General features: G+C 38.6%; 1 protein-coding gene across 2 annotated transcripts; it reads left to right on the forward strand.

Annotated features, from left to right (window-relative positions):
- Window positions 1–928: 928 nt before the first annotated feature.
- Window positions 929–13200, forward strand: e2f5 (E2F transcription factor 5). 2 transcript variants are annotated; one of them, XM_080293319.1, is made up of 8 exons: window positions 929–1292; window positions 2490–2599; window positions 2779–2936; window positions 3471–3583; window positions 4050–4362; window positions 7966–8103; window positions 8344–8382; window positions 11936–13200. In XM_080293319.1, the coding sequence occupies exons 1-8, from the start codon at window positions 1164–1166 to the stop codon at window positions 12010–12012; spliced, it is 1077 nt and encodes a 358-aa protein (XP_080149445.1). In that variant the 5' UTR covers window positions 929–1163; the 3' UTR covers window positions 12013–13200. The 2 variants fall into 2 exon arrangements, with proteins under 2 accessions (XP_080149445.1, XP_080149444.1); XM_080293318.1 differs by having other exon boundaries at window positions 931–1292; window positions 4044–4362.
- The last annotated feature ends 1747 nt before the right edge of the window (window positions 13201–14947 follow it).

A 14947-nucleotide genomic window follows, 5' to 3' on the forward strand; every position in this document is an offset into this window, starting at 1 on the left:
TGTCCCAGAATCTTTTGATGCTATCACATACTGTAGATGATGAGATATTCAAAGTATTCACAATTTCACGCTGATGAACAGTTTTCTGAAATTGTCATTTATAATGCAATTTGTAGTGCAGGTCTTTTTTTTCATATTTGTGAACCTGTTCTTCCTCTGCTTATCTTTACTTCTGAGAAAATCTGCCTCTATGATACACCTCTCTTTTTATAACCAGTCACATTACTGACCTGTTGCTAGTTAATTAGTAAAATAGTCCTTTGGCCTCTCTCTCTCTCTCTCTCTCTCTCTCTCTCTCTCTCTCTCTCTCTCTTTCTCTCTCTTTTAAATCATTTTTTTTCAGGCTTTCATTGTCCCAGTGCTGTCCTTTTTGGGATATGTTGCTGCCATCCATCAAACTCAAAATAAGCTAGAACTTGTCATTATAAAACAAAATGTCTCAGTTGTGAATAACAAAACACCCCATGGGATCATGAGATTTAAAAGTCACTTCACTGTGATTTTACAGATGTCCAAACATTTTTGTAATTTGTGTTAAATAGGTGCTATATATAATCCTGTATATAGGATTAGTTGTTAGGATTAGTTGATTTTTCCCCATTTTAAAAAATAAAAATGACAAGAATGTTAAGTTACTATGACTTATCAAGTAAAGATAAAAAAAAAAGTTAATTTGAATATAGTGTTTGGGAATTTTACCAAAATATGATAAGATATACTTAGATGGTATGAAATCCTTGTTAGGAAAGCTAAATTTAAACACGACCTATAACAAAATAATTTAAATAAGTAGAATAGCTCAATAAAATGTTATATGTTTTTTTTAATTAGTTAAAAAAATGCTAACCTATATTTTTGGCTGCTATGGGCTTCCATACTAATACTAATCGTACCGATTGGTCAGTGATGTTTGATGTGCGGGGAGGCGGGACTTAGTTGGCACGAGCTCGGCGGTGGGGGTCGACCGTGGCACGAGCCGCAAATGGGTTGCCATAGCAACAGGACCCTAACGTAACGTCCGTTCATTTAAAAACCCTTCAGGTGCTGCTATCGTCCCGTTAAGGGATCCGGCGTTATTTGCTATTTAAAGAAATTATCGTTATTCTCATTAAAACGTAGGTGGCTGAGTAAAAACAAGTAAGGGTTTCTTTTATAAAAAGAAGATGGAGTTTGAGACGACTGAGACGGCACCCTCGACATCGAGTCGCCATGAGAAAAGTTTGGGGCTCCTCACTATTAAGTTTGTCAGCCTGCTCCAAGAAGCCAAGGACGGCGTCCTTGATTTGAAAGTGGTCAGTAAAACGGAGACGACGGGTTTTGTGGGTTGTTTTGGGGGGAGCATTAAGTGGTGTTTTCCACTGACAACATTAATACAACAGATGCGAACAAAGGGCTGTCGGTCATTACGGGTCCAGTCAGGTATACTGATTTTTTTAACAGGTGGACTAGCAAGCCGCCATTACCCGGACTCCTCCTTTATACTTCCACTGATACTCAAAAGGTTTTTTTTTCTTCATTAAAGAAAATTTTTTTAGAGTGTTTGTTGACAGAAAATTAGCTAATCATTGTATTTCATATGCTTTATCAATTTATCGTGTGTTTAATGCTAAATCAGGCCTAATTGAATTGCACTAAAATACACTTAGCAGTCTCCCTTGAAACCTACTTTTAATGAGCGACCGGGGAGATGCCAGAGTGGCACCCTGATCCCCAGTCTTTTTGCATTATGATTAAACATGGCATTATCCTGTGACCCAGTGTCACCAGGTTCATATGTCCATGGGCTATAAGATGAAATAGGAATCATCTCCTTTTAAAAGAGAAGGCTAAGACTTAACTCCTGAAATTAAGGTTTCTGCCTACCTGTCTTTATGCTCCTGAGACCTAGCAGATATCAATTGACTCCCTGTGGGATCCTGCAGTAACATATAACAATGCGGTACCCAAATCAAATTTTTTCCAGTCAGTTTTATATATGTAATTGATTTCATCTATTCAATTTCCCCACTAGCAATGTCCTTAAGTATTGGGCATCTAGTAAAATTTGTAAATGACTTTTACACTCCAGTGCTCTCCTTGGAGACTTCTGTTTCATGTTAACTGCCTGTGTCAATCTCTGATCTACTTGAAGCTTTAATTACTGCAACTGTTTATTTATTTATTTATTTTTTATCATTGGTAGCATTTTCCCTCTCTTCTTGCCCGCCAAACTTGGGCAATGTTTACACAGCAGGTTACTCAGCCCTTTCCCTCCTCCCTTTGCCTCTGGTATTGTATAACTGGCTTCTTCTGCCAAGGAGTTTGATTTGTTATTTTGTGCGGCTTAATTTGCCAAATTCCCTATTTCTTGGATTCACCGATGAAGCATTTCCTGCAGAAACTTCCTGGTATCTATGATGGACCTGCAAGTGTATATCTCAAGATGCTATAAACGAACAGCTGATATGGAAATATGGATGTGATGTTGATATGTCTGTCTGAATTAACAGGCTGCAGACAGCTTGGCAGTGAAGCAGAAGAGGAGGATATATGATATCACCAATGTACTGGAAGGGGTGGGGCTAATTGAGAAGAAAAACAAGAATGTAATCCAGTGGAGGTGTGAGACAAAATGTTTACTATTTCAAAAAGTTGTTATTATTTTAATGTTCCTGTAGATTTAAAAATGCATGCAGAGTTGGTGCTTACATTAATTTAAAGATAAACACACTTTAATTGAAGATGAAGCAGATGGAGCAAATGCTGAGAAAACATCCTTATCCTGTACGTTATGTTAAGGGGTGAGAACATAGCCAGCCAAACTGAGGAGGCTTTGGAGCAGGTAAATGTCTTAAAGGCCCAAATTGCTGAGCTGGAAGCCCAAGAGAAAGAGCTGGACAACCAGAAGGCCTGGCTGGAGGAGAACATCAAACACTTGAACCACGATCCCATTGTCAACACATATCCTTTTTATGACTACATTTTTTAAATAAATGTTTTTATTTAGTTCACTTGGAGACACTGCTTTTGTGCATCTCATGTCATCGCTCTGCCTTTTCTATCATATGTTGGCAGAAGAGAAGTTCTGATTTTCTTTTTCATCTTAAGACTTTGTAAAATAACCAAATCTTAACTCATTTTTTTCATATTAAATGAGTAAAATATCTGTTAGTAGGGCTTGCTTTGTTTTGCAGTGAAATATCACCAGGTGTTTTTTTGTACTGTTGTCTGCATGGTTTGTAATTCTAGTTCCCTCGAGGCCCCATTTACTCAGTTCAGAGACAACAAATCCTTCTCTGATCCTTTTAACATTGTTTGCCTATTGATCAAAGAAAACACTATAAAGCAGGGATTATAAATATAATTGCCATTGTCAAGTAGTGAAATGACATCCAGGCTAATCCCGATTTGCACAATGCTCACAGTTCTTGTTTTTCAAGTTTATTGTCTCCATTTCCTTCAAACAGTAATCCGGCTTCTTTAACACTTCTACACATATAAATTTGTGACGCATGAAGACATCTGCAGCGCTTTTAGTGAAGAAACACTTCTAGCTGTTGTGGCTCCTGCTGGGACTCAGCTGGAGGTGCCACTGCCAGAAATGGTAGTATTGCTTTGGTTGTATAGAAATGTACTGTTTTATTTGACTCTGCTTTAATGAGAACAGACGCCAGACACAGCACAGGCTTTATCTAGCAGATTTTATTACAGGTGGATAAAAGCTTGTGAGTGAGCTGCAAGATTCTCGTTACATTTGGCTTTTTATTTTGTACATAAGTGTACATATGTGTGCTCTAACATCAATCAGCTAGCCTGTAACTTTATGAGCGTCTAGATATTGCTGTGATGGTAAACAGTAAAACTGTAAAGTTGCACAGAAACTAAACAGTGCAAACCTAAAAACACTGCACATTTATCTGACAGTTTTCTGTGTTTATCACTGCAAGCATCTTATTTCATGCCCTTGTGATCATGTGATCAGTTTTAAATATTCTTAAAAAAAAGATCAACTATATAACTGCTTTATTAAATGACATACTTAATGACATGCTGCTGTTTTTAAGGGTCAGAGTGGTCAAAAGAAGTACCAGGTGAACCTGCGCAGCCACTCTGCTCCCATTCAGGTCATGCTTATCAACAGAGATTCAGATTCCAGAGTGCCTGTGGTCTTCTCTGTACCCCCCACTGATGACATCTGTCAGATGCCAACTCCACCCAGCACCCCCGCGAGCCTGCAGAGATTCCCTCTTTCAGTTTCCACTTCCAACACCAACACCACCTCTTGCTGCAGCCAGGAGTCTTTCTGCTCAGACCACCAGATGGTGCTGCCAGAACATGATGATGTGCTGACTCCGTCGGCCACCCCTCCTGACGTGCAGATGGGTAAGGATGGGCTTTAGGGCATGTGAATTTTAATGCTGTTGAAGTTCTTCAACAAAACCACCACAGAGTTTTACTGCCTGCTAAAGAGGCTGCGGTGAACACATGTGTAATAAAAATTTTGCATTTGTAGTCAAGAAAAACTTCTACAACCTGAGTCATTTGTGAAATTTAAAGTGGCCTCAGAAGAAACTTCTGACATAGTGACCAATTCAGAAGAACTAGGTTTACTTTCTGATGTTCAGTTTTCGTTGGAATAGTTTTTACTAATTATATAGTCAACCAATTTGTGGTGCTACATAAGGTTTCAGGTTTTCGGTGTCAGAGTCACACACAGGAGCAAATGTGAAAACCACTGCACTAGGGTAATAAATATTACTTTATATTGTTGTAACTTTATTGCAGTTTATTGTTTGATAACAGCATTTTGGTTATTTTGTAAATGATTTAATTGCTAGCCATATGTTTAGTGAGAGCTGTTAATTATAGATTAAATTTTCTGCTAAAAAAGAGCATTTAATACATATTTTCATTAGAAGACTTCCTATCCTTTGTTGTAGACTTGGGAGTTACTCATGTTTAGCTAGGAAAAGAAAGTTTTCAGGAAGCCATTATATGTTGTTCTGATGTCGGTCAGTTTATGTTTTGTACACCCCTTTTTTGAGGTCCTATATAAAGACTGTCGTTTCTATAAAAAAATAAAAATAAATAAATGTATCAAACATCATATATTCTTAAAAGAATGAATGTGTCCTAACACACATGATAGTGTGTTTTCTTTTAAGAAAGACACACTGTCGATGTTAAACAATGAGTGATCTACTATGAGTGATGGGTGCTTTTGCTGTTACATTTGATTTGTAAGCACTGCCCTTCATTTAACTGCTTTTAACAATGGAGTTTGCATTCCTCTTCTTTCTGTAGTGCCAGATTGTTATGGATGTTAACTATAAATCTATAGTTATAAATCCCATGCATGTTGGCTTAAAGAAAGAAACTGATAAAATATTTTAGATATAATGTGAAGGTGGTATAAACTGGCCTCAAGTAACAGTTGCGCATGTTGTTTCTGAACTTCAGTGCCTATTTTAACAGAATAAACTGCATGTGTGGTCCTGATTTTTAACACTTTAATGTATTTAAGCCTCAGGGGGCCCCAGGCCTGTGTACTGGGAGTGCCAGTCACAAGTCTGGATAAATGGGAGGAGGATTGTGTTAGTAAGGGCATCCGGCGTGAAATCTGTGTCAGAATAAAACGTGCAGATGTGTCCTCTGTGGTGACCCCTCAGGAGCAGTCAAAAGTGCTTCCTTCTTCATTTAAGGATTTCACTTCTGGTATTTTTGATGTTCACATAGTCATGTCTGGTCATGGCCGGATGCATTGCAACACTTCTTGGCATATTACTGCAACCGGTACTGTGCAGCCTTTGCTGGCATTTATTCAAAAATAGTTCCTTAACAATACCAGAAATTACCAAATCCACACCATAACTTTCAAGGTGAAGAAAAACTTGCATTATCATTATTTTTAATGGTAAATAGAGGTAAATGTAATTCTTGTAATTCACCGTGTAAAATTCTCAATTTGCTATTTACTTTTTAGTATCTGGTTATAAAGGTGTTTGTCAGCAGCACTGGAATGCAAAATGATTGGCCTGTCAGTCTTATAAAAATATCAGAGGATCTCCTGGTTGTTTAACTGTATTGCAGGATGGCTTCAGGGAAATGTTTTGCCTACAGACACAGTCCAGACAGACTCAGCTTCCAGTAAACCACGTACGCAACATCAACATGGAAGTCATAGATGTTTTATTGTGAGGTAACGTGGAAACAAGCCTCACTTGACAGGAAGCTGCTTGTCAGTCAGTTGTCTAGTGAGTTCTGAGTCACTGAATGTAGAGCTTGTGTATTAAAATAGCTGCAATTCCAAAACGGTTGCTGCAGTACTTTTCTTAAAACCCTTTAAAGAAACCGGAAAGTCTGCACTTTAATCAGACACTGTCCACGGACAACACTGAAATTGATTATGTAAATGTGATTGATTTATTGTTTTAAAAGTATTGCTGTTTATCAGCTGACTTGGAAGTATTAGCTGTTGTAGAGTCTTGACATGCAAGAACAGCAGAACTTATTAGTTGCTACTTTCTTCTGTAATACTATACAGTGCTAATATCTTGAAACAAAAAATAAAACTGCTGTCTGTCACTATGTTCCCTCTCTTAGCAAGCTGACTTTCAGAGTTACATGAACCAGATCTAGGCCGTAAGAAAAGAATCTAAAGTCTTAGGAAAACTGTAGCGTCAGTATGCACAGTTTGACCCATTTCTTTGCAGATTTACTTCAATCTCTTGTAGCTTGTGAAAAAATGATAAACAAGGAGAGTATGAACAAAATTTTGCACAGAAAACTTGATCTTCAATAACCTCAAAGTGCTGTTACTATGGGACAGTTTCATTTTTATTTATCAGATTCTCTGGAATAACATTCTCCACCTAAATGAGTCACAAGATATCAAATTTCTCCCAATCGCAGCTACTTGACAACTTGTTTACACTGCTTAAAGGTTGCCTCACCACCTGCCTAATACTGTGGAAAAATACACTTGTGCAAAACAGCTCTGGCCCCTCTGAGTATGGTCACAGGACCGCTGAAGTTATCCTGTGGTGTCCGTCACCAGGATGCCTGCAGTGGGTCTTGTTGGCGCTCCCTTAATTTGACTTGTTTTTGTACATTTCTGTAATGCTGAGACTGGATTCCATGCAACCTGTGGGCAGCCTGTTAAGGGTTATAACAGTATTTAGGTGGGTGGTGCTTGTAACATCCACGTTGATGCCAGTTTCCCTCCATCAGAATATTGCATTGCGGTGCCATATACTTCACTGGTTTTAATGTGGCTAATCATTGCATATGTTCATGTGGCTTTATTAAAAAAAGACTTCCAGTATATCTGACAGCTCGACAGCTGACAGCTCTAAGTTTTATAGAGGATGAGTCAGAGTTGCACTAAAAGTAGAAGAGTGTCAAAGCGAAACCCAGTCTGACCATCCTTCCAGAAAATAAAAAAATGAGGAATTGCCCCAACAAAATCACAAGACCTTTCACTGAATGATTTTTACTTACTCAACATTTGGAAACACTTGGATTCTGTAAAATGAAAGCTTATGGTATGTTTTGCACAGTGGTGTGTAGATGAGAAGCCAGTGCATAGGGTTGGGTGTGTTTATTTTTTTTGTACATTAAGAATGAGTTAGGTAAAAATAATTCAGATTTAAAGTGGGCCATGTATAGGATTCTTTTCAGGCATGACCTCGTGGACATTAATAAATTAACAGCCTTTTGGCATTAACTTCTTATTTACTGGACAAATGAGATTGGTGGTAATCATGTTTTTCGAACTCTTACATTAACCCTGGAGAACCCATGGGGTCAGAGCCGACCCCATTGGTTTTTGAAGGAAACCATGGGGTCAAATTTGACCCCATGGGTTCTCCAGGGTTATAGTAAACAAGTGCACATTCCAACATTTGTTGTTTTCTGCCTCCAGATAACTTAATCCTTCATTATGAGGTTAAGTGACCTTGTTTCGACTCCTCATTCTGTCTGCAGTCTATCACGGTCGACCAGTGATGGGGTTGGAGCAGCAGGAGATGGACTTGGTGGACCAGGAGTTCCAGTCTGTTCTGGATGTGAGCAGCCTACTGAAGCTCAGTGCCACTGGAGACCACATGAAGGATAACCGAGAGGGTGAGGCCCAGGGATATGAATAGAATCATAAGTCTTTTTCCTTTTTTTAATGTTTACTTCACATTTGTTTCAGTTCTGATTCAGTTGACGTTCTTAGGTCTAAGCATGCTTTTATTTAATGTTTTTTCTTTCAGTGGGAGGAAAGGAATGAATTGTTTACAGATATGCTACAAATGGTCCAGAACAGTGAACGTTTAACACCACAGTGGAATAGAAACATGTTTTTAATTTTCTTTGTAGGAGCTGTTGACCTGATTGAGGAACTCATGTCCACTGATGGTAAGCATCACAGCACCTGTTTTAACTACATTCAGTATCTACGCTTAAATATATATTGCTGCTCACCCCTCCACAGCAGTGCATTGCTTGGCTTCCATTCATCGCCCCAATTTTCTGTAATGCTGTCTAATTGGGGGCACACTTACCCCTAACTACTGGAGGTAGTCTACCTACATATAGACCTCCATAAAGTCCTATTTCAGATAAACTGAGACCCCTAACTCTGTTATAAAGCTCTCTGGTTTTACCTTTCAGACCTTAGGCATCACTATAATGTGTCCATTTTAACGACTGGAGGTCAAAGAGAAGACATTCAAATGATTAACAGATGCTCCTGAGTTAATGCTAACATCCTGATGCTTAGCAGGTTTATTATTTGACATATTTAACATCTTAATTTGGCATATTAACATTTCCCAAAAAGTTGCTTCTGTTCACCTGGGAGTAGTGTTTTCAGTAGAGATGGACCGATCCGATATTACGTATCGGTATCGGTCCGATACTGACCTAAATTACTGGATCGGATATCGGAGAAAAATAAAAATTGTAATCCGATCCATTAAATATCACGAAAGCACCTCACAAAACTTGCAACACGCCGTAACTCGCCTCAGAACGTCGGAGCAGTATGCATCACGTGATAGAGCAGCTGTGGCATGCGGGACCTGTCGGTGGTCTGGATAGCATTTGGAGCTTCGCTAGCAACCTGGCATTTCATCTCCGACAAAGTTATCCCCGAGAGAAGTAAAGCAAGTGTGTAAGTCCATCTCTGAATGTTTGTAAAGCATTCCCACGTTAAGCTTAACAAGCGACTGCCTCTCTCTCTCTCTTGCTGCTACTTCAATCGTGAAACTGCTAATGATCAGCTGATCGGCTTTTCTGTTGTGAGTCTCTCTTGTTTGTTTTTGGTCCACTTTGCGCCAGAAAGAGCAAACCAGCGGCTGAACAACAGCAGCACGTTTAAGCTTGATAAGCTGTTGTTAGAATTTATTTAATATTACTTTCTACACCAGGATCTTTTTCTACGTAGCTGACGGCTGGTAACTGTGCAGAGGCGGATCTAGCAGAGTTTAGCCAGGGGGGCCGATAGGGCATTAACAGGGAAAAGGGGCACAAAGACATACTTTTCTTTCTTATTCTCATTTAAAATGTCGAGCTTTTAATAAATAATTATCTGACACACAAAGTTTTAATTTGATGTAAAATGAATAGAAGTCAGTTACTGTATATAGTGACTATTAAGTCTAATATATATATATATATACCCTAGTAAGCTATAGTACATTTTCCTCTGGGAAGGTACCATCTGTGCAGTCTGCAATTTTGTTGAAGAAAGATGTTGAATCTATTTAATATTTCTTGAAAAATAATTGATTTCTGTGCATTTTTTTTCCACACTGCATCAAATTAAGGTTGATTACGTCGATTAAGCATCATGAGGTGGAGCGTGAGGGGTGGTTCCCTATTTTTTATTTATTTATTTTTGTTGTTGCTGGGAGTTGGAACCCTATTAGTTAGGTTGCTTAATATTTACACTAAGTACTCTTTAAAATACCAGAATAGGGAGGATGGTGTAGGTCTAAGTTTATTAGATTGATCAGTATTGCTGAACTATGAAATATTTTTTTTGTATACAGGTATAACAGAATAGCTTTAGTGTAGTTGTTGTTTTAAACTTGAGTATGAACTTGCAGACTTGCAAAATGCAGCAAGATATTTTAAAAAACAGTTTTGTTGATTAAAAAACACTATATCGGATTCATATCGGTATCGGCAGATATCCAAATTTATGATATCGGTATCGGTATCGGACATAAAAAAGTGGTATCGTGCCATCTCTAGTTTTCAGTGGGAGAAACATTTCATCAGTCACCCAAGTCATCCACTTCTACAGTCTAAAGAAGAAATGCTGCTCTGACAGCACAACTCTTTGGGCTTAAACTCAAAAATAAAAGTGTAAAATTACCGAAAAAGTTCTGGTAGCTCATTGTTCAAAACATTTTTGTTACCGTATTTTCACAACCATAAGGCGCACTTAAAAGTCTTAGATTTTCTTCAAAAAGTACGGCGCGCCCTATAGCGCAGTGCGCCCTGTGTGTTGTAAGGAGGACGTAGTAGAGAACACCATGAGAACGCTAAAGGGTGAAGTGTGTGCGTTGACTTTATCGCACATACCTGTATAAAAGAACAGGTATGTGCGTTATGCAGGACATCGTTGTTTTAACAACCCTGAAAGTGGCAAAGAGACACGCTTACGAAGCACAGTTTAAACTGAAGGCCATCAGCTACGCGGAGGAACATGGAAATCGAGCAGCGGCGAGAGAATTTAAGATTAACGAATCGATGGTTCGCAAATGGAGGAAACTAGAAAACAAGCTCCGGCAGGTCAAGAAAACGCAGTTGAGTTTCCGCGGACATAAGGCGAGGTGGCCCGAGTTGGAGGAAAGACTCGAGCGGTGGATCATCGAGCAAAGAACGAGCGGGAGAAGCGTTTCGACGGTCACCATTCGGCTAAAAGCAGTTTCACTTTCACTTTTTATGAAACGGTGCCATTTTTCCATCCGGACCAGGACTACGGTAGCGCAGCAACTTCCAGCGGATTATAAGGAAAAGCTGGCCATCTTCCGCTCCTACTGCAGCAAACACATCGGCGACAAACACATCCAGCGATGGATGACGGATGGAGACCACAGTTTCACCAAGAGTGGAAGGCAGCGCCCGGCGAGTTACACCACAATTTGCCAATGGATTGTAGATGCTTGGGCTAACATGTCTGCTGGCACTGTTGTTCGAGCTTTCGCAAAAGCCGGCATCATTTCCGAGGAGCCGCACGGCACGGAAAGTGACTCTGACAGTGAAGAAAGTGAACCTGGCATGTTTGATGGAGATTTAGCGCAGCTGTTCAATTCAGACCCAGAGGATGAGGACTTCGATGGGTTTGATTGATGATAAAAATGTGAGTACCAAACTTTGTTTTGCTCCTGCTTTATTTTTAAATACGCACACTTGTATGCTTGTGTGTTGTTGATGATGACGATTACTGGTAATAAAAATGTGAGTAAGGTACCGAACTCAGGTTTGCTCCCGCTTTATTTTTAAATACGCATACGGTACTTGTATGCGCCCTATGATCCAGTGCGCCTTATGTGTGTGTTAAATACAGTAATGGCACACATAACTGAGACTGCGCCTTTTAGCACAGTGCGTCTTATGGTCGTGAAAATACGGTAATTAAGAAAAGGGAAATTTCTATAGTAGACTACGAAAAAAACAGGAATGTTAAACATGAATATAAAATGTTATTTAATTGTTTATCTATTAAAGGAGCTGTAAAACTTATGAAAATACAGATGAAAGTGTAAATGTTTGCCCTCCTTCACATTTTCCAAAGCAGTGCAGCGGGCTGGATTAATGTCTTTGTCGGGCCAATTCTGAACTCTGGGCCTTGCCTTTCACATTCTGATCTAGGTCCTAAATCATCAACAGCTGGAATGTGTGTTCAGTGTGGGTGCCATCTTTTCATTTTTGCACTGATTCCTTTCTCCAAATTCAGGTATAGACTACAGCTTCAACCTGGATGACAACGAGGGAGTGTGTGACCTGTTTGATGTGCAGATCCTGAATTACTGATGTCTGACAGTGACTCTGATGCACACTCTTACAATCTTGAGAAGCACTTTCTGCCTCTTAAAAACTGTAAAGATTTGTTCTATTTGTTAAAATTTCAGAGATGATACTTTGATATACCACTGTCATCTTACAAAAACAAAAAACAAAGACTTCACTGATGTGCACCTCACAGCTAAACATATCCAGACTCTGTCCAGCAAAAAGTGCCTGATTTAATGAACCATAAGGTATTTATAAAGCCATGAGCCACGAGGTCTCAAGTAAACAGAGAAATCCTTCACATTCCTGCTGCACTTTTGTGTCTCTGTATTTTTCCACATCCAGCGGAAAGCTTGAGTTGTTGATAACTGTTTTCCTTTGCACAGCTTATCCACTTTTGGGACTGTAACAGTGTTGTAGATAAGTTGAACTTTGCAATAACATTTCAGTATTTGCTTCTTTGATGATCCAGTTCAGGAGATGTAAGCTTTGTCTTCATGCAGTACGTCTTCATCTGTTCAGTTTCCCAGTTAAATTTCAACCACCGTTTTGTATTTATTGAATTAATGGTTTGGCTACATTTTGTTTACCTTGTTTTTGTGAAAATGTCAGAAAGTTTTCTTTTCTAAATTATTGTGATACTGCCATTTTAGGCCTCAGTTTATCCTATCATTAGTTAAATAATTGAATATTTTTACTTATTTAATTAAAAAAAAAAAGTAGTTCAGGTTTGAAACTGAAGTTAGTTGACTGCCTTAATCATAATTTAATTTAATTTGTTGCACTTTTGTTCTAAATATAGTACAAATGCAGAGTTGGGTTTTTTTTTTTGTATACTTCATTTTTTATTGTAAGATATATTGTTTATGTTCTCAATAAATCAGTTTAATGAGCACAGTTGTATTTGCAAAGGAAATTCATGTAAGGAAAATGAACAAAAATCACTCGAATGCAAATTTTGAGTCTGAAACAAGTAATTGTTTTCAAAATTGTCTTGAATCACACAGAAGGTATGCAACAATTCAAATTGGATCAACCCCCTCCCCCCCCCCCCCTTTTTTTTTTCTTTTTTGGCTCAATAAAGTGTTTTGCTCTTTTAACAGATGGATAACATTTCTCAGATGCTTTCCACATTGTGTGACCTGCAGTATACACCAATACTTGAGTTCCACCAGCTGGGATGCAGGGGAAAAAAAAATACCAAAGAATAATAAATAAACCTCACATCTAATGAATAGAAAATGAATGACACAAGTAAACATTCGATTGTATACATTTTGTCAAATTGGAGCATTTAAAAAAAAAAAAAGGAAAAAAGAAAAACAAGTTGCAACAGACATCAAAAACATTTGAACTATGCAGTATCCTGTTTACATCTGTCAGGGTTAATGATGCCGATGCTGGACGGTAAGGGTAACAATATCTGAATGTGTCCAGCCCTCCCTCTGTCTGCAGCTACACATTTTCTAAGGAATTTCAGCTCAGTGGTAAACCCATATGTAGTGATAAAGTACGATTACAAACTTGTCGTCATTGACTCATAAAAAAGTGTTTTTTACCCCGCTGTGCAGCCTCGGCTCTCAGTGCAGAGGAGCGAATCTGTGTGTGGAAAAATGTGTGTTTCAGATGTTCCTAGGAATTCAGGAAACAACAAATGCGGCGTTCCCACATCAAACCAAAGTCCCAGTGGATGTAGATATATCACACGATTCTGAAACACCAGCAGCGCACTACAGCAATTCTGTTGATGGTTAATGTTTGTTGGTTTTTTTTGTTTTTGTTTTTTTAAGAGTTTTCAGGATACATCCTGAGCTGAGAAAAACAGATATTTGGCAAACATACAGAGGTTTAAAGTCTTTGCTCACCCTTTCATAGGTGCACGATATAATATCTGGTTTACAGGCTGTGCAGATTATTACATGAAATGGGTCTGGAGTTTTTATTCATGGTTGATTGTAATTAAACAAAGCACTTTTTCAACAAAGCTGAAGTTCCAGCAGGTCTGGTTTTTCTTTCCTTTGTGGGTGTTTTTAGTGTGTAATGCAGAGAGAGTTTAGTAATAAATCTTAACTGTGTGGGCAGAGTGCAAGTTTCTGGTGAAATTTCAGAGAAGCACAAGTCTACTGAACTCCTTATATTACGTCCTGCAAGATATTAAAAAAGGGTGAGGTAGGACATTAGGTTGAAAAAACAAACAAACAAACAAACCTGTCAAAGAGAGCATAAATCTCTAACTCTGCAATCTAGTATGTTCTTTAAAAGAAGGCCAGCTCAAAAACAAGACCTGAAAGACCACAGAAAGCAACTAAAGTGGAATATTGCAGAATTCTTTCCTTGGTTTAAAAAAACAACCAAGAACACTGGGGAGGAGGTAGACATATTATTGGAAAAATCTACTCTCCAGATACACCCTCATGATAAATGATCAGCACAGTGTGTTTCACAAGGTGCAAACCGCTGGTTACATTCAGCAACATGAAAGACAGATTAGACTTTCCCTTTTTTTTTTTTTACAAATGAAACCAAGATGAACTTTTATCAGACTGATACGACAAGAAACATATGGAGGAAGAGAGAAATGACTCGTGATATGAATCAAACCACATCATCTGTCAAACATAGTGGAGGCAGTGTTATGGCATTGGCATGGCTGCCAGTGCAACCGGGTCACTAGTGTTTGATGTGCCTGCTTATAGAAGTAGCTGGATGAATTATGAAGTGTACAGGCCTGTAGTCTCTGCTCAGATAGCATTTTACAGTGCACACGGAAAAAACCCAAAACATCCTGGAAAATCAACCCAAGAGTTTCTCGGGGCAGAGAGCTGGGATATTCTTAACTTGCCACTTGGTCACCTGACTTCAACTTAGAAAAGCATGCTTTTTGAATCCAAAAAAACAAGCAGCAACTGAAGTAGCTGTAGTATGAGCCAAGTGGAGTATCTCAAGAAATGAAATG

The sequence above is a fragment of the Astatotilapia calliptera genome, chromosome 18, assembly GCF_964374335.1.
Source record: "Astatotilapia calliptera chromosome 18, fAstCal68.1, whole genome shotgun sequence".
Lineage (NCBI taxonomy): Eukaryota > Metazoa > Chordata > Actinopteri > Cichliformes > Cichlidae > Astatotilapia > Astatotilapia calliptera.

What these genes read in the sequence shown, in the direction of transcription:
- e2f5 (XM_080293318.1), top strand. Translation starts at nt 1,164, where the DNA reads ATGGAGTTTGAGACGACTGAGACGGCACCCTCGACATCGAGTCGCCAT. An exon ending in AGGTGCCACTGCCAGAAATG is followed by an intron (nt 3,584 to 4,043) that starts GTAGTATTGCTT and finishes GCTGTTTTTAAG; the next exon opens with GGTCAGAGTGGTCAAAAGAA. An exon ending in GGAACTCATGTCCACTGATG is followed by an intron (nt 8,383 to 11,935) that starts GTAAGCATCACA and finishes CTCCAAATTCAG; the next exon opens with GTATAGACTACAGCTTCAAC.